Here is a 25,532-nt window from a genome sequence, read left to right on the forward strand (position 1 = left end):
CCCGTAGGTCAAGGGTCGCGAACCTATGGCTCGCGAGCCATAAATGTCTCTTTTGATTGCATCTGACTCGCCGATAAAACTAAATACATATTCTCACTTTTTCGCTGTTCATTTCCTGTTTGGGCGGTAATTTGGATTGGATGATACTGTCCTAGGTTGGCTGAAAGCGCAATTTTGATTGGATGATACTTACCAAAGGTAGCTGTTGGTGTTCAAAGAGCAATTTTGATTGGATTTGGATTGGATTTTCCTTTATTAGTCTCGCAGTGGTGGAATTTACATTTCACAGCAGCAAAATTATGAAGGAAATGAAAGTAGAAAACCAAAATACAGGAGCTGCTGGAAAGGCAGCCACTCTCGCGGTGCCGTCTTGAAGTAAAAAAAAAACAAAAAATTGGATGATACAGACCGAGGAGGCCGTTGATGTTGAAACAGGTAAATGCCCCCTTTTTAATGAGCCTGACGAGTAAAAAAAAAAAGACGAGTATCGTACACTTCAGGTTGAATGGACGGAAGGATTTGCCTTTGTGGAGAGAAAAGGTTTTGCTGTGATTCTAATTTGCAATGAAACAATTCCAATAATAAAACAGTTGAATATCAGTGGCATTTGACAAGCCCCATGCTAACGTTAGCATCAATATACTTCTGTGATAGACAGCAGAAAGCAAACGTGCCAGCTAATGAGCAGTGTACAGGCTAGCTAACAGTAACTTTGCCTATGGACCCGGCAAGTTGACTTTCATTTTGATCGTTTGGCTGGGTTTTTGTTTTGTTTACCAATCATGAGGAATGGAAAACTATTCATATTGATGGTGAGTATTATCACATAGTTGTGTGTCTTAGCGTGTGTGTGTGTGCGTGTGTGTGCGAGTGTGTGGCTCTCACTGAAAAACGTTTCAAAATATTTTACTTTTATGGCTCTCTTTGTCAAAAAAAAGTTCCCGACCCCTGCCATAGGTGGAATTTTTTTTTGCAGTTACATGACAAGTTGAAAACTACTTATTACCCTTTGCAGTGCTAATTACAATGGAGGACAAAACCAGGTACAGTATTGGAAGCACAGGGATGTGGAAAAAATGTCATCTCTTAACACTACTTTCTGCAACAAGAAAATCTCAGGATTTTCTTTTATCACTCCTAGCATAGGCAGATGAGACAAACATGATTGTGTCTCAGGCAGCAGGTGGAGACTGCACCATGTCCCTCCAGCCTGATAGGCCCACACAGACACTGAGGGAGGGAGGGACCGACAGAAGGAGTGGAATCTTAAACGCTTCAGAGCGGAGTGGATGAGTCAAGGCTGTCTGCCAGTCTATCATTCAGTCAAGCGATCGGGTCAAGACTCAAGCAGCGCTGCTTCATGGCTCATTTTTTCTGAAGGCTGGTGATGAGGAAGTGGCTTGTGAATTCAACAGGATGCATCTGTTTGTAGAAGCCTTTCAGGAGGCTGTGGTCAAGCTACCTTATTTTGTGGGGAATGCTATGGTGACCCACAGTGAGGTGCGGCGCATGTGAGTGAAGTTAAGGCTCCTTAGACTGGAAACAAATATTTGTAAAATCAATAAGAGATGCTGGAATTATGCTCAGTTAAATTTAATTTATTGCCTTAAAATTTGATAGCCGCACATGGTGAAAATAATGTCACACTATCCAGATCAGAAAAGTGAATAATTAATCATTGAACTAACACCAGACATCTGTCACTGTACAACAGACTGACTCATAAAAACCAAAAAGTCGTCTTTTCAGTCTTTGGGTGACCTGTTAAAATGTAATGTGAAGAAACTTTTTTTAACCCACAACCCATGACCATACGTGTGCAAAGGATAGATACTCATTCAGGTCCAAAACATTGAATAGCTGTATGACATCTGATAATGTAAATAATGGAAGATTATAACAGACAATTAACAGATGTGATTATGGCAAATAGAACAATGTTCGGATGGGAAGACTCAAGAACATTGTTGGGAAGCTTTTTCACATACACCGATGTTTTCTTTGATATGCCATTCATGGGTATATTAATTCATGTTAGTGAGTGCGCTGAAGCTATCCTGATCTAAGTCCTGTGTGTGAACTTTGTGTTGAGTTAGCCGTTGAAATGAGCAGATGGAATTTATCCACCATACTGAGCACCAAGCATCTGCTTGTCTCCCTTTCTGCTTCAGCTTTTGTTGCTTCAGCCTCATATTTATCCCTTATTTCCCAAGCCCCCTGTGACACTTGTAAGTCCCACACATCCAACAAACTAAAACTAAATCCACTGCAGTGGGTCAAAAGCTGTCATTTGAAAAGTGTCCACCCAGAGCTTTGTTTCTATACAACTTTGTTGCTTTTTTCCATGGTGCTGAGGGCGGAGGGAATGTATTGTGAGGCTTACAAAAGGAAGTCCATTGTTTTTGTAAAATGGTCTGCTTGCTGCGGCCCTGCTCTTCTGGATGTTTAGACATTGCACTAGTGTACAGTGAGTGGACTTTTGTGCAAAAAGGCCTTGTTAATATTATATTTTAATGAAAATTATTATTCTTCCTGATACAAGGCATAATGAAGCAAGCATAAATAATGTATTTTTTTGTCAATTCTGCCATTGAAAATTTAATTGCTTTTATTGTTCGTACTTGGTACTGCAGACTCTTGGAGTGTATTTTGTGATCATTTATACACTTGATCATGATGGATGCTAAATCTCACACAAGATGAACCACATCGTACAACTTTTATGCAATACACTACTCAGTGAGTTCCAATAATCAACACACTTGTGGTTTCGCACGAATGCCACAGTATAACTTAAAGACTTTAAAGGGCAACCAACGTCACTTTTTTGTTTTTTAACTGACATCAGAAAAACGTTTTATAACATCTAAAATACCCAAAACACGCAGTATGATATTTTTAGTGAAATGCAAAACACCAATAAAAATGACTTAAAGCGTCTAAAATCTGCAAAAAATTGAGCTGTGAATTGGGCATTTTCAGAAAGTCCCGCCCCCAGTTTGTGACGTCACGCCAAGACGTCTTGCATTGCTCTAGAACAGGGTGCTGGAGAATAAAAACAATGGCTTCAGATTCGGATAATATGCTTTCTTGTTACACATCCAGTTATGAATATTATTCAAATAGTTCTGAAGAGGAAAGCATACATGTTTGCCATCGATTAAAGAAGTCCTTCCGTGTCATTTTGAGGCATCTGGACTGCAATGTAATGTCCCACAAAAGAGGCAGAAAAATGGTGACCCGCTCCCGTGAGGAATGAATCAGCCCATTTCCACAGGCTGATACATTCCTTGCATGGAGCTTGGACTCCCTCTGCTGGCGGCTTTTGGATGTAACACAAAGTTTAAAAAAAAACAGTACAGCAAACTACATTGACGTGATGGAAAGACGCTACAGTGCGTCTTTTTTACGGTCAGGAGGCGGTCCTTTTCTGACGTCACGTGAGGACTCGTCACCAACTCAAAAACAAGACTTCCTGAATGTTCAGCTCGAGTCTTAAAACGTAAAATATAGCTATATGCGGTGGAATCTTATTAAAATACGCCCAGTAGAAGTCATTTGAAGCCATTTTACAAATTATGGACACAACTTGTCCGGAGATGTCGGTTGTCCTTTAAAGGACAACCGAAGGAATTCAGGAGGTCTTGTTTTTGAGTTGGTCACGAGTCCGTACGTGACGTCAGAAAAGGACCGCCTTCTCACCGTAAAAAAGACGCATTGTAGCGTCTTTCCATCACGTCAATGTACAGTGGTACCTTGGTTCACGGAACATAATTCGTTCCGTTTGGCAATTTGCGAGAGGATTTAACAAACATTATGTGTCATAATTTTTCGGGTCTTCGAACGTTCGTTTGGCAATTTGCATACTCGGCACTGGCGGCCAATCAGAAGCCTGCTTCAGACTACACCCTGACTCAAAAGTGTACTTCAGAGTTTTGAAACGCGCTGAGAAAGTGGACTCCTCGTAGTGTTAAGCAGGCAACACAACACAAACGTTGCACGCCCGCACGCGACAACAGTTGGTCACGGAGAGAGCGATACACCGTGCGCCGCTCAGCTCTCCACCCTCGCGTGCGTCGTATTGCCGTTCGAACACCGAAGCAAGAATATCTCGAATATTTTGTTCGAACACCGATTTGTTCGAACAGTGAGGCGTTCCAGAACCGAGGTACCACTGTATTTTGCTGTTTTTTTTTAAACCATGTCTTACACCCAAAAGCCGCCAGCAGAGGGAGGCAAACTCCATGAAAGGAATATATCAGCCTGTGGAAACGGGCTGATTAATTCCTCACCGGAGCTGGTCGTCATTTTTTTGCCTCTTTTTTTTGTGAGAGATTGTCCCCCAATGTTGCCTCAAAATGGCCCAAAGAAATTCTTTAATCGATTACAAACATGTATGCTTTGCTCATCAGGACAATTCGAATCATATTCATAACTGGATGTGTAACAAGAAAGCATATTATCCGAATCTGAAGCCATTGTTTTGATTCACAAGCAATGCAAGACGTCTTGGGCGTGACGTCACGAAATGGGGGCGGGACTTTCTGAAAATGCCCAATTCGCAGGTCAATTTCTTGCAGATTTTGGACACTTTAAGTCATTTTTATTGGTGTTTTGCATTTGACTAAAAATATACTGCATGTTTTGGCTATTTTAGATGCTATAAAACGTTTTTCTGGTGTCAGTTAAAAAACAAAAAAGTGACGTCGGTTGTCCTTTAGGAGAGTCTAACTATTTTTTGTGTTGAGTGTCGGGGGTTAAATGTGATTTAAGGCGCTAAATATTTTGGGTTCTTTGTCTAGGATGGCTATGAGTTTAGTCAATTAATCCTAAATTTAGACACTTCTCCCTGGCAGAAAGAGGGTTAGTGTGGTCTTTTTCTGATAAGAACAAATACCTTTTAAACTGTGTTTTAGGCAAACTTTTTTTCTAGTCATTCTCTATTACATGAATTATGTATACCTGGCATTCAACAGTTTTGAACTTTCCTAATGATGTCATGCCATCCTGGTGCCATTTCCAAGAAATGGAACGACTGAAGTCAGCTTTGACTCCCGCAGGAATAACGTCACAATTTTTTTATTCAGTGATGTCATCTTTTTGACATCTTCCAAGCCAAACCTAGCAAACCTTTAGATTTTTTACACAGGTGTGAACAGTTAATTGTTAGAATGAATCTAAAAATGTCTTGTAGTGCCATTCAGGGTCTTACTGCATTGAAACAAAGCTAAGAGAACTATTTTAGGGATTAGTGGCATTAATGTGGTGTGTTATTTAATCACTAGGCGAGAATTATGAATTATGATTAAAATGTTCTTTCATGTCATTAACTGAACTAAACAATCCTTTTAAGTGACTCATGCTGAACTCATGAGTCTCACTCTTAAAGGACAACCAACGTCTCCGGACAAGTTGTGTCCATAATTTGTAAAATGGCTTCAAATGACTTTTACTGAGCGTATTTTACAAAGATTCCACCGCATATAGCTATATTTTACGTTTTAAGACTCGCACTGAATATTCCGGACGTCTTGTTTTTGAGTTGGTGACGAGTCCTCACCCTACGTCACTGAAGGAACGCCCCTGACTGAAAAAAGGACACATTGTAGCAGTCCTTCCATCACGTCAATGCATTTTGCTGGACAGTGATACCTCGGTTCTCGACCATAATTCGTTCCAGGACCCTGTTCGAAATTTTATTTCGATTTGTTCGAACACAGAAACCATCTCTTTGCTCCTGTCACTTGCGAGTTGACAGCGGGGGGCGGGGCTGCCTCTCCCGGCCGCCCTCCACCTGCTGTCAATTCTCTAATCACAGACACGGGGCATTTATACGGTTCGCGATCACCTCGCCAATGCCGGATGATTGACTCAACCTGCCACCGTACCTGGACTCTTCCTTCGATGCGCGAGTGTATCCGGTCCGAGGTATTTTCCCTGCGTCCCGTAAATTTATGTCATCTTCCGGGATTGCGTAATTTTGAACCCTTGTGTGCCATTTGCTTTTTGGCGTAGTAAGCGGGTCGGATCACCCCCTGCCTTCTTACTCGCTGTGTTTTCTTTTATTTGTGAATAAACATCCTGCTTGGGTAGTACATCTCTGCCGCCTTCTTTGGGATCCCAAACATTCCACTAGGTTACGACGAGTCAGCTGCCGTCACTCTCGCTCGGAACGTGACAGCTACGGATGACTCGGCTACAGGATGTTCTTTTCTCTTAAAATATCTATCCAATGACACTTGCTCTCACTCCCACAGCCACATCACTAGATTTCACAGCCTCCTTAATCTTTAATATCGTACTGATCGTAGATTTCACCATGTTGTATTCCCTAGCCAGATCAGACACTCGCACACCTCCTTCATATTTTGCGATGATTTCTTTCTTAAATGCAATAGTTGTACGCACTAGTTTTCTTTTGTCACTTTTAGCAGCACTTACTTTCTTTGGAGGCATGATTAGGGGCTAAAACTCTTCGTACACCCATATTAAACGCTAGAGCAAAACGCAGCACGTCTGCAAGCGACAACAGTTGGTCACGGAGAGAGCGATACACTCGTACGCCGCTCAGCACCCTGCCCTCGCGTACGCGCTCACGTGTCGTATTGGCGTTCGAACACCGATTGGTGTTCAAACTACGAAGCAAGAATATCTCATATATTTTGTTCGAACTCCGATTTTTTCGAACTGTGAGGCGTTCGAGAACCGAGGTACCACTGTGCTTGTTTGGTTTGAAAACGTCGTGTTGCACCAAAAAGAGGCAGAAGAGGGCGACAAAGCTCCATGTAAGGAATTTATCAGCCTGTGGAAACGGGCTGATTAATTCCTCATTCCTTTGGTGATACATTTCCCCCCAATGTTGCCTCAAAATGGCACGGAATAAATTCTTTAATCGATTGCAAACATGTATGCTTTCCTCTTCAGAACTATTTGAATCATATTCATAACTGGGTGTGTAACAAGAAAGCATATTCTCCGAATCTGAAGCCATTGTTTTGATTCTCGAGCAATGCAAGACGCCTTGGCGTGATGTCACGAATTGGGGGCGGGACTTTCTGAAAATGCCCAATTCGCAGCTCATTTTTTTGCACATTTTGGACACTTTAAGTCATTTTTATTGGTGTTTTGCATTTCACTAAAAATATCATACTGTGTGTTTTGGGTATTTTAGATGTTATGAAACGTTTTTCTGATGTCAGTTAGGAAACAAAAAAGTGATATTGGTTGTCCTTTAAGAAAGCTCACCATGTTTTCCATTTTGTTTCATTCGGCTTACCCTCCCAAACCCTCAACAAACTCCAATCCATCCAAAATTTTAGTCAGTGTCTCCTCACCCACTCCCTCACCGCACACCATATGGCCCCAGTCTTCCAATACTGACCCTGGCTCCCCGCGTAACTACGAATCTCATCATCTTCATCCTTACCCACTCCAAGCTGACCTTCACCATCACATACAGTGAGACCTCAGCTTACGAACTTAATTGGTTCCCAGACAGAGTGTGTAAGCCAAAAAGTGTGTATCACCAAAAAAAAATCCCATAGGAAACCATTAAAATGGGAATAATCCGTTCCCAAGTTTCTATAAAATATACTTTTCAACTAAATATGCCTTAAAACTACACACAACATACCTTATTCTATGTATAATAAATGTGCTATTGTATTGTAATTAAAGAAATACACTGTATAATAAAGTCACTTTATTGACATTTGTGATGGTCATTGATGGCTTGATGGAATGGCGTTGGAGGTCGAAGGTCAGAGGGAATTGCTGTTTGGAAAGAGAGGCACATTACATGAGGACTAATTAAAGAAATGAACTGTGCTGTAAAATAAAGTTTTATTTACCTGTTTGATGGTCGTTGATGGTTTATGGAAGGAGAGTCACCTTCCATAACTACTGTTGGTAACTTAACCTATGGTGTGGTTTCTCTTTGCTTCTTTGGAGACTCCTCATCATTTTTGCTGATTAAAAACCTCTTAATTGACAGCTGTTGCTTTCTGACTTGTAAGGTCTTACAAAACTGAGGCATCACAGTATCGTTCATCATGTTGATGATTCTCATAGCCACAGTCTTTTCTTGATGGAACTGTTCGATAAAAGCCTGTAATTCATTCCACTTTGCCAACATTTCTTTGATGCGCTCACTAGATGCTGCAGCAATCTCCTCCTCCTCAGATGACAACTCTTGGATGGCTTGTTGCTGCTTGTCCTCGTGAAGGGTAATCAAATCCTCCGTGTTGAGGACCTCATTATGGTCAGCAACAAGCTCCTCAATGTCATCAGCATCCACTTCGAGTCCCATTTTCTGTCCAAGGGAAACAATTTCGTCCAAAACAACTGTGTCATGAGGATCAAATGTTTCAAAATCCCTCTCAAGGATGCATGCGGGCCACAAATTCTTCCAAGCTGCTTTGAATGATCGGAGGGTAACGTCCTGCCAAGCCTTTTCTACCAGCTGAACATAATGAAACACATTGAAATGGTCTTTCCAATAATCCCTCAGGGATAGTTCGGTGTCATTTGTCACTTGAAAGCATCTGGCAAATAAAGCCTTTATGTCAAGCTTCTTAAAGCTTGCAATCACTTGCGGTTCCATGGGCTGCAGGAGAGGGGTTGTGTTGGGAGGCAGGAATTTTGCCTGAATGAAATTAAGAGCACCGTGAAGTTCCTCCTCCAAATTTGGTGGATGCGCTGGGGCATTGTCAAGGAGAAGAAGACACTTGACAGGGAGTCCTATCTCCTCGAGATATTTCCTCACTGAAGGAGCGAAAACATCATGCATCCAGTCCATAAACAGGAGACGAGTAACCCAAGCTTTGGTGTTGGACTTCCACATGACAGGAAGCTTGGATTTAACCACCTGGTGGCGATATCGGTGTGAATTAGATGTGCTTTCTCGCATAAAATAGATTCTTTCACGCTGTCGCCGGATAGCTGCTTTTCGTTAATCCAAATTAACAGAAGTTTTTCAAGTTCTTCGATTGCCCAAGACCGTCGCTTTGAGAGCACGGAAACACCTTTTGCAACAGACGCACCTTTGATGGCTTCTCTGTTCCGGAGAATGGTAGCAATGGTTGACTTAGCATAGCCGTGCTCGGCCACTAAATCACATAAACGCACACCTCGTTCGTGTTTTTCAATTATCTCCTTCTTCTCAGCGACAGTGATTTTATTTTGTGTCTTCTTCGGCTGAACACGAGCCTGTGGTCGTTTTTTTTTTTTCGGTCCCGTAATAGTAAAATTATCAGCAAAAAGCTCCAAGGAGGCGATCGACGTGTGCATTCAATGAGAGGGGTTGTGGAAAGGTGGCCCGGCTGGAGCGCTGTTCAGTCGTGTGCTTCCGCCGAAGATCCGAAGATCACTCCGCCAGATCCGAAAGTCATGTGCTTTGGTGTTCTTCTGCCGAAGATTACTTCGCCAGCCGTGGTGGGTGTGTATCGCGAAAAGTAGTGCGTATTTCAAGTAGTGCGTATTTAATTTTCATAAATTTGACGTTCGTAAGATAAGGTAAAGTTCGTAAAATAAGGTGTTCGTAAGCTGAGGTCTCACTGTACTTGTAATCTTAGATCTGCCCATGTCAACGTCCTCGCCTTTCCCATCCAAAACCAAGTACCGGACTTGGGCTGACAGAGCCTTCTCTATCGCCCTCCCCTCCCTCTGGAACTCTATGCCTCATCACCTTAGAAAAATGGCACTAAAAACCCACTTGTTCAGATTCGCTTTTAACCTGAAATCCACAATTTAATGTTTAACAAAATCTACATTTTTCTTACACACAGTTACACCCATATAGTTTTTTTTAATATTAACTCAGTCACTGCTAGACTTGCAAATATGTGTCCACTCCAGTGGCAGGGTTTATGTCAATTTCACTCGAATTCCACAATCCACAGAATATTGAATTTTAGGACTACTTAAACATTGAAGGCATCGTAAGAAACATTGAAGGCATCGTAAGAAACCTTGGACTTTCTTCTTTCACCAGAAAAAAAGAGTTACTCCCGAAATTATATGGGTCTGGGGTTATATGAGCTTGAAATGAGGGTGGCAGTCCAAAATACAACGCAATACTTGCATATTGGTTTATATAGTGCTTTAGCAACAGCTGAAGCTGGAACAAAGCACTATTATGGAAAAAGAGAAATGCTACCCCCTTGTGGAAGCGAAAAACAAAACAGAGGTCTGGCAAGCGCTTTATCGGCAGCCCCAGCAAGAAAAACAAAAACCCGACTCCATGTCATATTTTCAATTCCCGAAATAATTCGAGACGACGATACTAGTGCAGCGTGTTCTACCGGCGTGTTCTACATACTTGGCAATAAAGATGATTCTGTTCTGATTCTGATTAGGATTCTGATTCTGAATGTCAGTGAATGAGTTAAATAATTCCAAATTGTCTTCCAGATGTATGTTTTCGTATTTATGCATTTAACCAATCATATTTTAGCCATCATTTGTAAGCAAGAAAAAACAAAACCCAAACTAATTCGGGAATGGCGCTCCAAGTCATATTTTCAATTCCCAAATAAATTCGGGAATGTCAGTGAGTTAATTTTGGCTGATTTTATTTTATTTTATTTTCATTTCGTTATACAGGGTATGCCACCATTCCTCGGACTGGTACTAGGCCGCACAAAGAGAGTCCAAGTTGGTTTTTTTGTTTTGCTTTTTTGTTTCATTATTTTGGAAACGGCTAATAATATCTTCAAAGTGCGGAAATTGGAAAGGTGTACGAATGCTGCATAGTGTTTGATCCATAGCATCTACTGATGTGAACTGTCTCTTGTGTGTTTTCCAGCCTGAGTGAGAGCTTCTTTATGGTGAAGGGTGCTGCGCTCTTCCTCCAGCAAGGGAGCTCTCAACAGGGTCAAAAAGTGCATCCTCACCACAAACATGCAGGTAAGAACCACAACAAACATCCAACAGTAGTTATGCATTTTATTCTATTAGTTTCCGTAAGCAGTCCTAGTCAGTTTTGTCTAATGAACTAAAATCTTAACTCCCTATCACTGCCGTAGCTGTTTGTAGCTCAAGAGATGAGACTGGAGATTGCCTCACTGATAAACTCTTGCTATTCTATAGTTTAGCCAGTCACAAGTTTGTAACTTAATCACTGGAAGAAAACAATATCAGAAAGAAACAAAGTAGGAAAACAAACAAGCAGCTCCTGTATTTGTGTTTCTACTTCTTTTTTTTCCTTTCGTCTATTTATCATAACTTTTCTGCTGTGAATTGGGAATTTCTCCAATGTGAAACAAATAAAGGTTATCTCATCTCAGATAAATAATATGACACAACACAAAATGCATAATATTCTGCTGCTACTGCTCTCATTTGGCACCTTGACGAGCTGATGCTCAATGAATATTTCTTTCTGGGGTTTGTTAAGACCTGAGGCTGGAAATGACAGTATGTTGCAGTCTATGTGACCAAACCGTCGTGCACGTTCCGGTTTTATGCCAAAGGTTGTAATTAACACCCGCCTGGCTGCCAGTTTGCTTGTCAACAAATTTAAACATTGTTGGCCTGCCATCAACAGTTATCTGTCATCGCAGTTGTTCCTGCAGTCATTTTCATAGCCCAGTTCAACTGATCTATCACAAGGAGGAACGGAACAATGGGAATGACTTAATGTAGCTTATTTAGTTCATGTTAAAACGAGAAACCAATTCAGGAATTAAAACATCAGTGGACAATAATATGTTGTTCTCAGTAAAATACTGTTAATACTCATTTGAACTTTCAATTGAATCAAAGTCTGTCGATGTTCTTCAACAGGGGACTTACCTCAACATCTACAGGTGATGATAAACATTCTTCGCTCAGAGGACCGGATCAAACTGGTGAGAAACAACATACATCCCAAAAGTATTCATAGTGCTAATATCATTGTCATGTGATGGCCTTTTCCAAAATTGACAGAATAATAGTTTCCTCAAAACTCTACACAGATCAGACAATTTCTTCGATCTCTCCTTCTACCAACAATTCCTTTGACTTCATGCTTAGTTTATGTTCTGACATGCACTATTAGTCGTTAAACCTGGTGTATACGTTTCAGTCATGTCCAATTAACTGAATTTACCAAACATGAATTCCTGAAGTTGTAAAAAAACAAGATACGCTGAAGATGTGATGTTTTATTTTCAATGCATTTGCCAAAATGTCCTTGAAGAAAAAACATTTGAGATATTCACATTGTCATTTACAGTAGTGTAGTGTTTGAAGGTGGTGGGAAGCAAAGATGCCATCAATTTTGGACGCATATAGCATCAAATAAAATGTAGACAAAGTTATATCTAGACTCCAAACACATTGTAAATATATTAATGTTAACCAACAAAAACAAACAAGCACATGCAGTACATGCCACCGGCTTACCTGGTGCAGCCAACCCTCTAAAAGGCCATTTATTGTGTGTTAAAGATACTTGACTTGTTCTTTGTAATTATCTGTTGAGAGAGCAGGTTTGAACAGCATGACCAAATATTTCCATGGTGTGCATAGAAACAGACACCTACTGGTTAGACTGCCCATTCCGCACATAATAAATAATAAATCTGACAATTTCCTGTATCGAGTGTGGCAGCTCTACAAATATTATTAGTTGGCGTCAGAAAAAGCTTTCTCGGCATGAGCATGAATTTGACTGTAACATGACTCTAAAATGAATGTGCATTATGTGTGTCCCTGAGTAGGCCGTGCGGCTGGAGAGTGCATGGTTAGATCGCGTGCGATACATGGTAGTTGTTTATACCAGTGGACGGCAGGACACAGAAGAGAACATCCTACTGGGAATCGACTTTACTAACAAAGACTGGTGAGAAGACAGCTGTTGAACTGTGTTACAAGGAATAACACCCACATTGATGTGTGGCGGATATGTACTTGCACTTGTGCTGTTTTATACTTGTCACATATTTGCTTTTTTAATCATATCAAATCACATTTTCCTATTCCTGCTAGCAAAAGCTGTTCGATTGGCATGGTGCTGCCTCTGTGGAGTGACAGTAAAATCCATCTGGATGGAGATGGGTGAGTGCCACAGTAATATTCCCCTTCCTATCACCGCTGCATACAACAGCGTATCGCATTCCAGAGTGACCATCTGTTTTTTTTTCACCCCAGGGGCTTTACTGTGAATACGGCAGGGCGGACTCATGTCTTCAAACCTGTGTCAGTGCAGGCTATGTGGTGAGTAATCCTTTGAAGTCATTACGGCAATTTCCAAGCAACCTTGTTTCTTGACACAATACAACACGAAGCTCTCGCTCTCGCTAGCATGTGCTCAAACACCAGCCAATCTGCACCAGAAAGGCTTTTGGTTTATCATCTGCAGCAGTGTGCCCCCTACTGGAATTAAGAGCGTTTTGCGCTCTCCTCTATTATAATAATAATAATAATAATGTAATAATAATAATAATAATAATAATACATTTATTTTATAAGTGCCTTTCAAATAATATTATAATAATATTATATCAAGGACACTTGACAGTCACAGGAAATGTTTTTCTGTGGGTGAGCAACGGCAGCCACACGCGCCAGCGTTCAACCAACCGGGAAGTAACGTGAAGTTAAAAATAAACGATAGTTGGAATGTAAATTTAAACATTTGCTGTATTTGATTGTTTTTGCTGGTTTGAATGAAGAGTCTAACTGCCCTTCATAATCTTAATCTCAAACTAGGTCAGCACTCCAGGTGCTCCACAAGGCCTGCGAGGTGTCCCGTAGATACAACTATTTCCCCGGGGGAATGGCTCTCACTTGGATGGGTTACTATGAAAGCTGCATTGCTTCAGAGCAGAGTTGCATCAATGAATGGAACACCATGAAGGACTTGGAATCCACACGTCCAGACTCGCCTACGATGTTTGTCGACAAGTCAGTCATTACAAATTACATCAAAATCTGAATGTCATTCAAGATTCTGTTATGACCTGTTTTCAAATGTGTATGATCTTTGCATTTATGTCATAATCCAAGTATCAACACTTATAAAACAATATTTCAATAGGCCTTCAGAGAGAGAGAGGACAGAGTGCCTTATCAGAGCCAAACTCCGAAGCATCATGACATGCCAGGATCTTGAGAACGTCACATGCAAACAGGTATGACTCACACGGGGGGACCCTGATTCCATTGCATTCCCCCTTGATGGCCAATAACAATTCGTAGGATACATTTGTGTTAAAATGTTTGTTCCGATCACTCGTTATTCCTGACTACAGCAGATATAAACAAATCAACACAAATGTTTTCTTTTGTTTACAATTTAGTCGCGTACTAAAGGCGTAAGGCGTAAAATGCTTACCTTAAGGCGTAAAATGCCTTATTTATGAATTGTGTGAATGCTTTGTCCATGTTGCTAGATCCGTACAAAGTTGGAGCAGCATATGAGCTGCAACCTTAAGGAATTCAAAGAGTTCATCGACAATGAGATGCTGTTGATTTTGGGACAGATGGACAAAGCCACGCTCATCTTTGACCATGTCTACCTGGTAGGAGAGCTTATACATCAAACTCGCTGATAGGATAATTATATACTTAAATTCTATATTTGTTCTTTCCTTCGAGGGCTCTGAATGGAATGCGTCAAATTTGGAAGAACTGCAAGAGACAGGGTGATTGATTTCATCTTGTAAAGTAGCTGTGTGTTAGTCACCTACATGCAAAATATATTAACGTGATCTGAGCAAGAAAGAATGTGACCCTTTCCTCTTTCTTCCCCAGGGTGGGCTATATCCTCAATGTTACCAGGGAGATAGACAACTTTTTTCCAGGCACATTCAGTTATCACAATATACGTGTGTATGACGAAGAGGCCACTGATCTGCTGGCTCACTGGAACGATACGTACAACTTCATCGTTAAAGCAAAGTAAGTCCTAGTGAAACAGAAAGTTAGTTACAATATTTTCTGCACTATAAGGCACACCTAAAATGCTTCAATTTTTTTTCAGAAGCTGGCCATGTGCCTTATAATCCAGTGCGCCTTATGTATGGAAAACCCTTTTTCATGTAATTAATTGAATGTGCACCTTATAATGCAGTGCATCTTGTATATGGAAACATTCAAAATATGTTATTCATTGAAGGTGCGCTTTATAATCCGGTGCGCTTTATAATCTGGTGCGCTTTATATATGGAAAAAGTTTGAAAATACACCATTCATTGGGGAGGTGGGGGTCGCCTTATAGTCCAGAAAGTGCGGTAATCATCTTTGTAGCTATAAATTGCCTACGTGCGTTGGGTTGCTTCTGTGTGATTACCTGATTAGGTTGTAACGTCCACACAGTTGAACTGATGAAACTATTGAAGTGGCCACATCAATGTTCACTATTCATAAAAATTGGGAGATAGTCAGGTTTCGTATTAACTTTTTGGGTCAACCTAAAAATGTAACATAACGTTAGGGGAGGTTCCCTAAACTTTTGAATGCATGTGCCCATTTAGTGTTTGAGTTAATGTTTGCACATTCAATTCTTGCCACTTATTCACAAAGGGGCCAAAAGGCAAATTTCACATCACAGCAGGTGTGTGATCTATGAATCGACCATTACATTTTTCCAGGGCCACCCACTTGAAGGCCTTTCTGTTCCTCTCAGCATCTCTATACCTGTGCCGCAAACTCCTTATGACAATCTGTGACACTGTCAATGGTGACACACAGTTCAGGCTCACTTACTCTGAAAATCATTGTCAAAGTCAAAAGTCAGTCAGTTTTATTGTCAAATATGCTCATATGCATGGCATACAGCACATATGTCCTCTTTGAAATCGGACACTTGAAAAGTAAAAATCACGTTCGCTGTCATATCTTTATGTCAAAATGTGAACAGCATGACGAAGAGAACTGTTGACAAACTACAAAATTGTCTTGGTTTCTTTAGGGTGAAACGCACCTGCTGTAAATACCGTATTTTCCGGTGTAGAAGGCACACTCAAAAGCCTTAATTTTCTTACAAAGATGAGCATGCACAGGTGCACCTTATGTATGAAGTAATATTGAGCCACAACAGGTCCCGCAACATCTGTCAGCAGCCAACGACTCCATTTCCCCCTGAACAAGAAAGAAGTCATGTGTAATCACAGCCTCTACTAGTAGCGCCATATAATGTGGTGTGCCTTATATTTGCTCATCTTTTATATCTTTATTATTCTGTTTAGAAAACGTTTTCATTCATTGAAGGTGCGCCTTATAGTCCGGTACACCTTATACAGTACATCCATCCATCCATCTTCTGCCGCTTATCCGGGGTCGGGTCGCGGGGGCAGCAGCTTCAGTAGGGAAGCCCAGACTTCCCTCTCCCCAGCCACTTCTTCCAGCTCGTCCTGGCGGATCCCGAGGCGTTCCCATGCCAGCTGGGAGACATAGTCTCTCCAGCGTGTTCTGGGTCGTCCCCGGGGTCTCCTGCCAGTGGGGCATGCCCGGAACACCTCGCGAGGGAGACGTCCCGGGGGCATCCTAATCAGATGCCCGAGCCACCTCATCTGGCTCCTCTCGATGTGGAGGAGAAGCGGCTCGACTTTGAGCCCCTCCCGGATGACCGAGCTTCTCACCTTATCTCTAAGGGAGAGCCCGGACACCCGTCGGAGAAAGCTCATTTCGGCCGCTTGCATCCGGGATCTCGTTCTTTCGGACACAACCCATAGCTCGTGACCATAGATGAGGGTTGGGACGTAGATCGACCGGTAGATTGAGAGCTTTGCTTTTTGGCTCAGCTCCTTCTTCACCACGACAGATCGGTACAAAGTCCGCATCACGGGAGACGCCGCACCGATCCGCCTGTCGACCTCTCGATCCCTTTCACCCTCACTCGTGAACAAGACACCCAGATACTTAAACTCCTCCACTTGAGGCAAAATCTCCTCCCCGACCTGGAGAGGGCACTCCACCCTTTTCCGACTGAGAACCATTGTCTCAGATTTGGAGGTGCTGATTCTCATCCCAGCCGCTTCACATTCGGCTGCAAAACGCTCCAGCGAGAGTTGGAGAGCTCCACTTGAAGGCCCCAACAGTACAACATTATCTGCAAAAAGCAGAGATGCTATAGTGAGGCTACCAAAACGGAAACCTTCAACGCTTCGGCTGCGCCTAGAAATTCTGTCCATAAAGGTTATGAACAGAATCGGTGACAAAGGGCAGCCTTGGCGGAGCCCAACCCTCACTGGAAACGATTCCGACTTACTGCCGGCAATGCGAACTAGACTCTGACATCGGTCATATAGGGACCGAACGGCCCGTATTAGCCGCTCCTGTACCCCATACTCCCGAAGTACCCTCCACAGAACTCCACGAGGGACACGGTCAAACGCTTTCTCCAAGTCCACAAAACACATGTAGAGTGGTTGGGCGAATTCCCATGCGCCCTCGAGGACCCTGCTAAGGGTGTAGAGCTGGTCCACTGTTCCACGGCTGGGACGAAAACCACACTGTTCCTCCTCAATCTGAGGCTCGACTTTCCGACGGACCCGCCCCTCTAGGACCCCTGAATAGACCTTTCCAGGGAGGCTGAGGAGTGTGATCCCTCTGTAGTTGAAACACACCCTCCGGTCCCCCTTTTTAAAAAGGGGGACCACCACCCCGGTCTGCCAATCCAGAGGCACTCTCCCCGATAACCACGCAATGTTGCAGAGGCGTGTCAGCCAGGACAGCCCCACAACATCCAGAGCCTTGAGAAACTCCGGTCGGATCTCATCCACCCCCGGGGCCTTGCCACCGAGGAGCTTTTTAACCACCTCGGTGACTTCAGTCACAAGGATCGGAGGGCCCACCTCGGAGTCCCCAGACACTGCTTCCTCCAAGGAAGGCGTGTTGGTGGAGTTGAGGAGGTCTTCGAAGTACTCTGCCCACCGGTTCACGACGTCTCGAGTCGAAGTCAGCAGCGCCCCACTCTCACTGTACACAGTGTTAGTGGTGCACTGCTTTCCCCTCCTGAGACGCCGGATGGTGGTCCAGAATTTCCTCGAAGCGGTCCGGAAGTCGGCTTCCATGGCCTCACCGAACTCTTCCCATGCCCGTATTTTTGCCTCGGCGACCACCGAGGCTGCATTCCGCTTGGCTAGTCGATACGTGTCAGCTGTCTCAGGAGTCCCACAGGCTATATAAGCCCGGTAGGACTCCTTCTTCAGCTTTACGGCATCCCTTACTACTGGCGTCCACCAGCGAGTACGGGGATTGCCTCCACGACAGGCACCAACCACCTTACGGCCGCAACTCTGATTTGCCGCCTCAGCAAGGGAGGTACGGAACATGGTCCATTCGGACTCAATGTCCCCCACCTCCCCCGGGACATGTGTATAGTTCTGCCGGAGGTGGGAGTTGAAACTCCTTCTGACAGGGGATTCTGCCAGACGTTCCCAACAAACCCTCACAACACGTTTTGGTCTTCCAGGTCGGACTGGCATCTTCCCCCACCAACGGAGCCTACTCACCACCAGGTGGTGATCAGTTGACAGCTCCGCCCCTCTCTTCACTCGAGTGTCCAAAACATGAGGCCGCAAATCCGATGATACAACTATAAAGTCAATCATCGAACTGCGACCAAGGGTGTCCTGGTGCCACGTGCACATATGGATACCCTTATGTTTGAATAAAGTGTTTGTTATAGACAATCCGTGTTGAGCACAGAAGTCTAATAACAAGACACCACTCCTGTTCTGATCGGGGGGGCCATTCCTCCCAATCACGCCCTTCCAGGTCCCACTGTCATTGCCCACATGAGCATTGAAATCGCCCAGCAGAACAAGGGAGTCCCCAGGGGGAGCGCTCTCCAGCACACCCCCTAAGGTCTCCAAAAAGGATGGGTACACTGAACTGCTGTTTGGTGCATATGCACAGACAACAGTCAGAACCCGTCCCCCCACCTGAAGGCGGAGGGAAGCAACCCTTTCGTCTACTGGGGTGAATCCCAATGTACAGGCAGCGAGTCGGGGGGCAATAAGTATGCCGACACCTGCTCTACGCCTCTCACCGTGGGCAACTCCAGAGTGGAAGAGAGTCCAACCCCTCTCGAGAGGGCTGGTACCGGAACCCAGGCTGTGTGTGGAGGCAAGCCCAACTATGTCCAGTCGGAACTTTTCAACCTCGTGCACCAGCTCAGGCTCCTTCCCTGTAAGAGAGGTGACATTCCACGTCCCCAGAGCTAGCTTCTGCAGTCGAGGGTCGGACCGCCAGGGTCCCCGCCTTTGGCTGCTGCCCAGCTCACATTGCACCCGTGCGTTTTCTACTCCGGTGCGGTCTATACTCCGGAAAATACGGGATTTCCATTCAACTACTTGTCAGGGATCGACAGTTTGTGGGACTAAAACATCAACCGGTTGCACTCGATAGTTTATAGATTAAAGGTCATATGAAGTTGCATTTATGGGTGGTACTTCGATGATACCTGAGAACCAAATATCTCGAACATTTCACCCAATAGGTAGTTTAAGATGTCCATTTAAAAAATGCTCAATGTTGACTTTTAACCTTCTTTACCAACAGGAAGAACTACTCCAAGTGTCTTGTTCACTGTAAGATGGGCGTCAGCCGCTCTGCCTCCACAGTCATCGCGTATGCCATGAAAGAATACGGGTGGTCGCTAGAGAAGGCCTACAACTTTGTCAAGGAAAAAAGGAGCATCACACGACCTAACCCAAGTTTCATGAGACAGCTGGCAGAGTATGAAGGCATCCTCGATGCCAGGTATTGTGCATCTCTTGATTTCTTTTTTCTTTCCTTAACTTCTACCTTGGCTAATTTGTCCCTTTGCTTCTTCATTCAGCAAACAGCGTCACAACAAGCTGTGGCATCCAGATGCAGACTGTGAGATGGCCGAAGGTCAGCAAGTCTCAGTCCAGTGCTGTGGTGAGGAAGAGGGAGACCACCTGACCCCAGAGCCAGCGATGTCTCCCTGCTGTGAAGATGTGCTGCCCGACAAAGGCGCGGCATGCCCCTCCACTTGCCGAAAAGTAGCCCTGGAGATCGATCCCGCCTATAACAACTATTATTTCCGAAGGCTGTCTGACTCCGCGCTGGACAGCGAGCCCTCCACGCCTGTGCGTGGCCCCCCACTTCTTGGCCTGGAGAAAGTCTTCATTGAAATTGAGGACGTTGAGCGAGATGCTCTGCTGGATGACGAGGCATTTGACGGGCGGGAAGGCTTGGGGCTGCCCCCTTTTGGCTCAACAGCGGAGGGCACCGCAGCCCAGACCAGCAACCGTGGCCCAGAGCCCCTGGAGGAGCTGCGTCTTAGACTGGAGTTTAGCACAGTGGAGGAAGAGGATGAAGAAGATGTACAAAAGGAGGAGGCAGAGATGGAGGTCTTGATGCAACCAGATGACGGAGGGGATGGAGGCGGAGGAGTGGAGGAAAGTCCAGATTTAGAAGTGGAAGGGGATGCAGACAGCAATGGCATGGAGCTGGCAACCCTGAACGATAATTCCAACAACAACAACCGTTTTACCTCTCACCAGAACATTAATGTGAGTTTATATTTAGAAACCTGAAATTCAGGCTTTATTCGTCATATTTTGTACACACATTGGCCACCTTGTTTTTCTCTTTAGGGAAACGCTGCCGTGCTTGCAGCTGATGTGTCTTTATTATCACGGAGGGATTTGAATTCCAAGCGGATGGACATTTCTCCGACCTCTGTTTCAGAGCCTTGCCTTAAGCTCGGTCCTACCGATGTCCCAAGTGCTCCGTTCCTGCTATCTTCAAAAGACCTTGAGTGCACCATGGTGTCTCTGTCCGACTGTGCCAACAGTGCTTCTTTTCGACCCGCAGCCCTCCCTGATGCACCTCAGCAGCCCGCCGACTCCCTTCATCATGTCGTCGGAGTGCAAGACTGTGGTGATATGTGGCATGTAAACAGACAGTGTGAGAATCACCCACCTTTGGGTTCTGCAGAGGTTCTGACTGTAGACTTGCACAAAGATGCACCTTGCCACCTGAACCAGCAGGGAGGGACCTTTGCAGAGCTTCACAAGTCTGGCGTGGTGCGCCGCCATGCAGAGAGACTGGAGAGACTTTCGTGTTTGACGCAAGAAAGCCTGCCTTCGTCTCCGAAGCCTTTACACGCATGTCAAATGTCCAAGAACCTTCAACACAAGGAGGAAGAGGAAGAGTTTCCTGCCTTTCCGGGGGACTTAATAAAATCATCGACACCGTGCCAAGTAAGGTTAGAGCCCCTGGTTGTTCCCCTCACCAATGAAGCCTTGTTGGGGGTGGTGGGGTCGGGGATGCTCACCCCCACCTCCTCACCTCACGGCACCACATTGACGCGCAGCTCCAGCAGTGACAGTCTACGCAGCGTGAGAGGAAAGCCCGGCCTGGTACGTCAGCGGGCGCAGGAGATCGAGACACGGATGCGTCTGGCCGGCCTCACCGTATCATCCAGGCTCAAACGCTCCAACTCGCTGGCCAAGTTGGACAGTCTCAATCTCTCCTCCGAAGACCTGTGCTCTGCCTGCTCATCGGATGCAGGAACACTACTGCTTCTTTCACTGTCCCCGGAGCCAGATCAAAACATGGAGTGGCAGTCTCCTGCCATCCCCGCACAATCTCGGCCCTGCCAGGACTTGCACACTGTAGAGAAAACGCTAGCGGGGGAGACCATAAGCTGACCGTCATGGCGTGGTGGTTCTCCAGCTCCTTCTCATTTCTCATCTTGTAGCGCTGTAGAGGGTTGTACAGATTGTGGGGGGAAAAAAAAGAATATTTACACCGCGTTCACATATTTGCCACATTATTTGTCAAACTGCTTTGTCATATTGCTGTATCTGGTAAGAGAAGCCAACAGTTCACCTCTAACATGGTTGGGATCAACAAGTGCCTTACGTTTCAGACCAGAGGCACAAGGTTTTAGGCAGAAGAATAGGAGGATGAGAACAACCTTCAATTCATATTGTATTGTGTACATCTGCATTTTATTTTATATTCAGTCCGGTACAAAGTAGTATTGTTAATTGACCAACCTTTTTTTCCTGTCAAAAAGTGTTGTTTTGTAATAATTGTAGAATTGTACTACACTGTTTTTTTGTCTTAGATGCCACAGGCCTTCATGTTGAATTCATGGAGAGCCATTTTGTGCTGAAGTTGAGATCCAATTATCAAAGTGATGTATGACCAAGTCTGAGTTTGATTGAGTGGAGAGAATGTGTCCTATTACTGTCTTCAACCAACAAAAGAATCATTTCTGAGTGTGCTGTTCCTTTGCACTTGTTTTTTTTTAATTATGTATACTGGTACACAACAAGCTATGTTACAAAATAACATTGAAGTAATGTTTACCACCTCATGATTCCTTTCAGTGAATTTAGGGAAACCAGTCAGCAATCATGCTGTGGTTTGAATTATGTCTAATGTAACGCAAATGGAGGATTTCATATCAGAAATGTGTTTTTTTTTTTCTTCTTTGGCCATAATCCTCTGAACATTTTTGACAAGCTGCGAGTACAAAAAGAAATCATCCTTGTGGATTGCCAACATTAAAGTGGTTATTTTTTAAATGTGAAAAACCAAAGCTCTGCGGCTGTCTCATCAATTTAAAGCTGTATGATATAGTCCTTGTGTATATCATGTATTTAAACGCTGTCACATCATTTTGCACATTTGGGAGAAATGGGGGCTTGGGGGGGTACTTGAGGGAGTTGTTGGGCTTATTGCTGTTGGGCTTTTATGCTCATATTCACTTTTTTAAACTATGATCACAATAGGTTATGCCATTTTTGGTGACCATGTTTTGTTTTTTTATACTTAAAAAAGTATGCAGTAACTTTTGTACTGTACATTGCTGTAGTCTGATTGCATATTGCACTTTTTATGTTCATGTACTGTAGGTGTCGATTATGAAAATAAAGTTTTGTTTTTTTTCATTCTACGTGTAAGATCCATCCATCCATTATCTGCCGCTCATCTGAGGTCGGGTTGTGAGGGCAGCAGCTTCAATAGGGAAGCTCAGACTTCCCTCTCCCCAGCCACTTCTTCCAGCTCTTCCTGAGGTATTCCCTGGCCAGCTGGGTGACATAGACTCTCCAGCGTGTCCTGGGCCGTCCGTCCCCAGGGTCTTGTACCAGTGGGGCATCCATGAGGCATCCTAATCAGATGCCCGAGCCACCTCATCTAGCTCCTTCTCTATGTGGAGAAGCGCCTCGCGCTGAGCCCCTGAGCGAATGACCGAACTTCTCACCTTATCTCTAAGGGAGAGCCCGGACAACCTATGGAGAAAACTCCTTTCGGCCGCTTGTATCCGGGACGTGGAATGTGTAAGATGTGTATGTCATTATGATTACTATTAAACAGGGACGTTTGGATTAACAATCATGCTCCTAAATTTAAATCTTCCGGGAAGTGAAATTGTGAGGACGAATGTAACCAAGAAAGAAACATTTACCTTACAAGCTCCAGCACGCACATACTGTAGCTGGCTGGCTTTAGGGTCTTTACAAACGGGAAAAGTGCCACGAACCTTAATATTTGGCCAGTGGCTTGACTTTGATGGAGTTCGCGTGTGCGTTACATCATTGCGTCACCGTGCTGTCATCTGTGTGCTTTGGCTGGAGAACGTTATTTGGAATTCCGAGCAACGGCCAGGTTATATAACGTTCAGCTTTCCCCCTCCCCGTTTGTATGACATCAATGACTGACTTAAGTTACACGGTCTTGTTTCCCTGCTGGCCCCGACCGACCGTGCGTGCAATTCAGCTGAATAGGTCTGTGTACAATAGCATGTGATGCAACGTTGATATATGGTGGCGCCTGTGTGTGACTGTAGCATCAATATATTTTCATGTCTCAGCATTCTTGTGCAACCATTGTTTCCAGGACGTGATTCTCGCTAAAACATATGCTTTTGGTTTGGAATATATATAAACTATTTCAAACGAAATGCTACCCGAGTAGAATGACATTTGTTTTGATCTGACCCTCACGCAAGATTAAATATAGTCAACATAAAATACTAAACTGTTCGTAAATCGCATTAATCCGACCGTGGGTATTTCTCTAAAGTGAGAAGTGGTTAATTGCAGTTGTCTGTGCATTGTGTTGAGTAAGAGAGGTCTCTAACACAAAACAATTAGTAGAAGCATGCTAATAAACTCCACGGCCTCCAAAACAGTGGCTTACGGGCCCCTCATCTTGTAGTTCTTGGTCTCTAAACCACCATTTTTGTTTTATTTTTCTCGTATGTTTCCTGTTTGCCCGTTGCTATAGTTACAAATGAAAAAGGTGACAGTTGCATAGGATGCAACTTCTAATTCACACCAACTGTAACTGATAGGGAATAACTTGATAAATTTCCCCAACTGTTTGATAAGGCAGCAGGGAAATCGCAAAAACAGGAAACAATAAAGTTATGAGATTTGTATACGGTCTTCACATTTTTGTCATAATTAACAAATTCACTACCATTTGAAAATATGACGTAGGGCGCAATTCCTGAATTTGTTCGGGTTTTGTTTTTATTTATGCTTGGGTGCCAATAAAGCGCTTGCCATGGCCTCTGGCAATGTTTTTTTTTTTTTTTCGTTTCAACTGGGGGGCAGCATTTTCCCTTTTTCCACGTTTGCGCTTTGTTCCAGCTTTAGCTGTTGTTGAAGCGCTATATAAGCCGATATTTATGCATTGCATTGTATTTTGAGCAGACACCCTCATTTCAATCTCATATAACTCTAGATCCATATAATTTAGGAATTAACTCTTTTTTTCTGCTGAAAGAAAAGAGTCTAAGGTTTCTAACGCTGTATTGAATGTTGATGTAGTCCTAAAACTCAATATTCTGTGGGTCCTGGAATTCGAGTGACAATGACAAAAACCCTGGCACTGGACTGCACACATTTTTGCACATATGGCAGTGAATGAGTTAACTCTTTGTGTGTTTACTTTTGGAGATAATTTAGGAACTTCAACCAAACAACGCGCATCTGTAAAATCACAGTCTTTAATTCTCAAAGTTTTTTTTGTCATACTTTAGGCCCTTTCACACCAAAACAAACGTGAGCCTGTGATAAAAACAAAAAAATGAAATTCATCAGAATTAGAAAGCCTTTAATATACCCTCAATGGGGCCATTTCCAATCTACAGCAGCAAAATTGAAAGGAGTGGGGGGGTCAAAAGATAAACAAAGTATTCTATGCACAAAAGAAATTGTCAGGAGACTAAAATGTACAACTGTACAAAACAACTGTACATAGTGCAAAGTATAAAAACATATAAAAGTATAAAAGGCATATTTGATATATGTAACTGTATTTACATGTGGCCCCCACTCTCTTTGCAGCGTAGCATAATTTGTTGTTTCTCTAATTTAAAAAAAAGGAAAACAATGTATTTCTTCAGTTTCAAGTTTAACGCAGGAATAAAACCCATTTCATATTAACCGTTATCGTGAACAGGCGGGTGAAAATGTGAGGGCAATAAATATCCACAGTGGGTTTTTCAAGATTGGAAAAAGGAGGTTTACACGTTTGACTGCTGCGTCGCAAAATGAACTGTGACATCACGTGGCTAATAGGCACCCACTGCTTGCGTATTCCAG

General features: G+C 43.6%; 1 protein-coding gene across 1 annotated transcript; it reads left to right on the forward strand.

Annotated features, from left to right (window-relative positions):
* The first annotated feature begins 1,197 nt into the window (after positions 1–1,197).
* Positions 1,198–22,863, forward strand: ssh1a (slingshot protein phosphatase 1a). Its single transcript, XM_088994372.1, is given in 16 exon segments — positions 1,198–1,231; positions 1,234–1,348; positions 1,350–1,511; positions 10,805–10,905; positions 11,785–11,849; positions 12,705–12,826; positions 12,973–13,041; positions 13,135–13,200; positions 13,696–13,890; positions 14,024–14,117; positions 14,379–14,507; positions 14,584–14,630; positions 14,740–14,886; positions 19,495–19,695; positions 19,775–20,474; positions 20,559–22,863. Coding segments are annotated over 16 exon segments (3,306 nt in total). The 3' UTR covers positions 21,618–22,863.
* Positions 22,864–25,532: the final 2,669 nt, after the last annotated feature.

This window comes from Hippocampus bargibanti, linkage group LG04 (genome assembly GCF_051943395.1).
Source record: "Hippocampus bargibanti isolate YZ-2025 linkage group LG04, ASM5194339v1, whole genome shotgun sequence".
NCBI lineage: Eukaryota > Metazoa > Chordata > Actinopteri > Syngnathiformes > Syngnathidae > Hippocampus > Hippocampus bargibanti.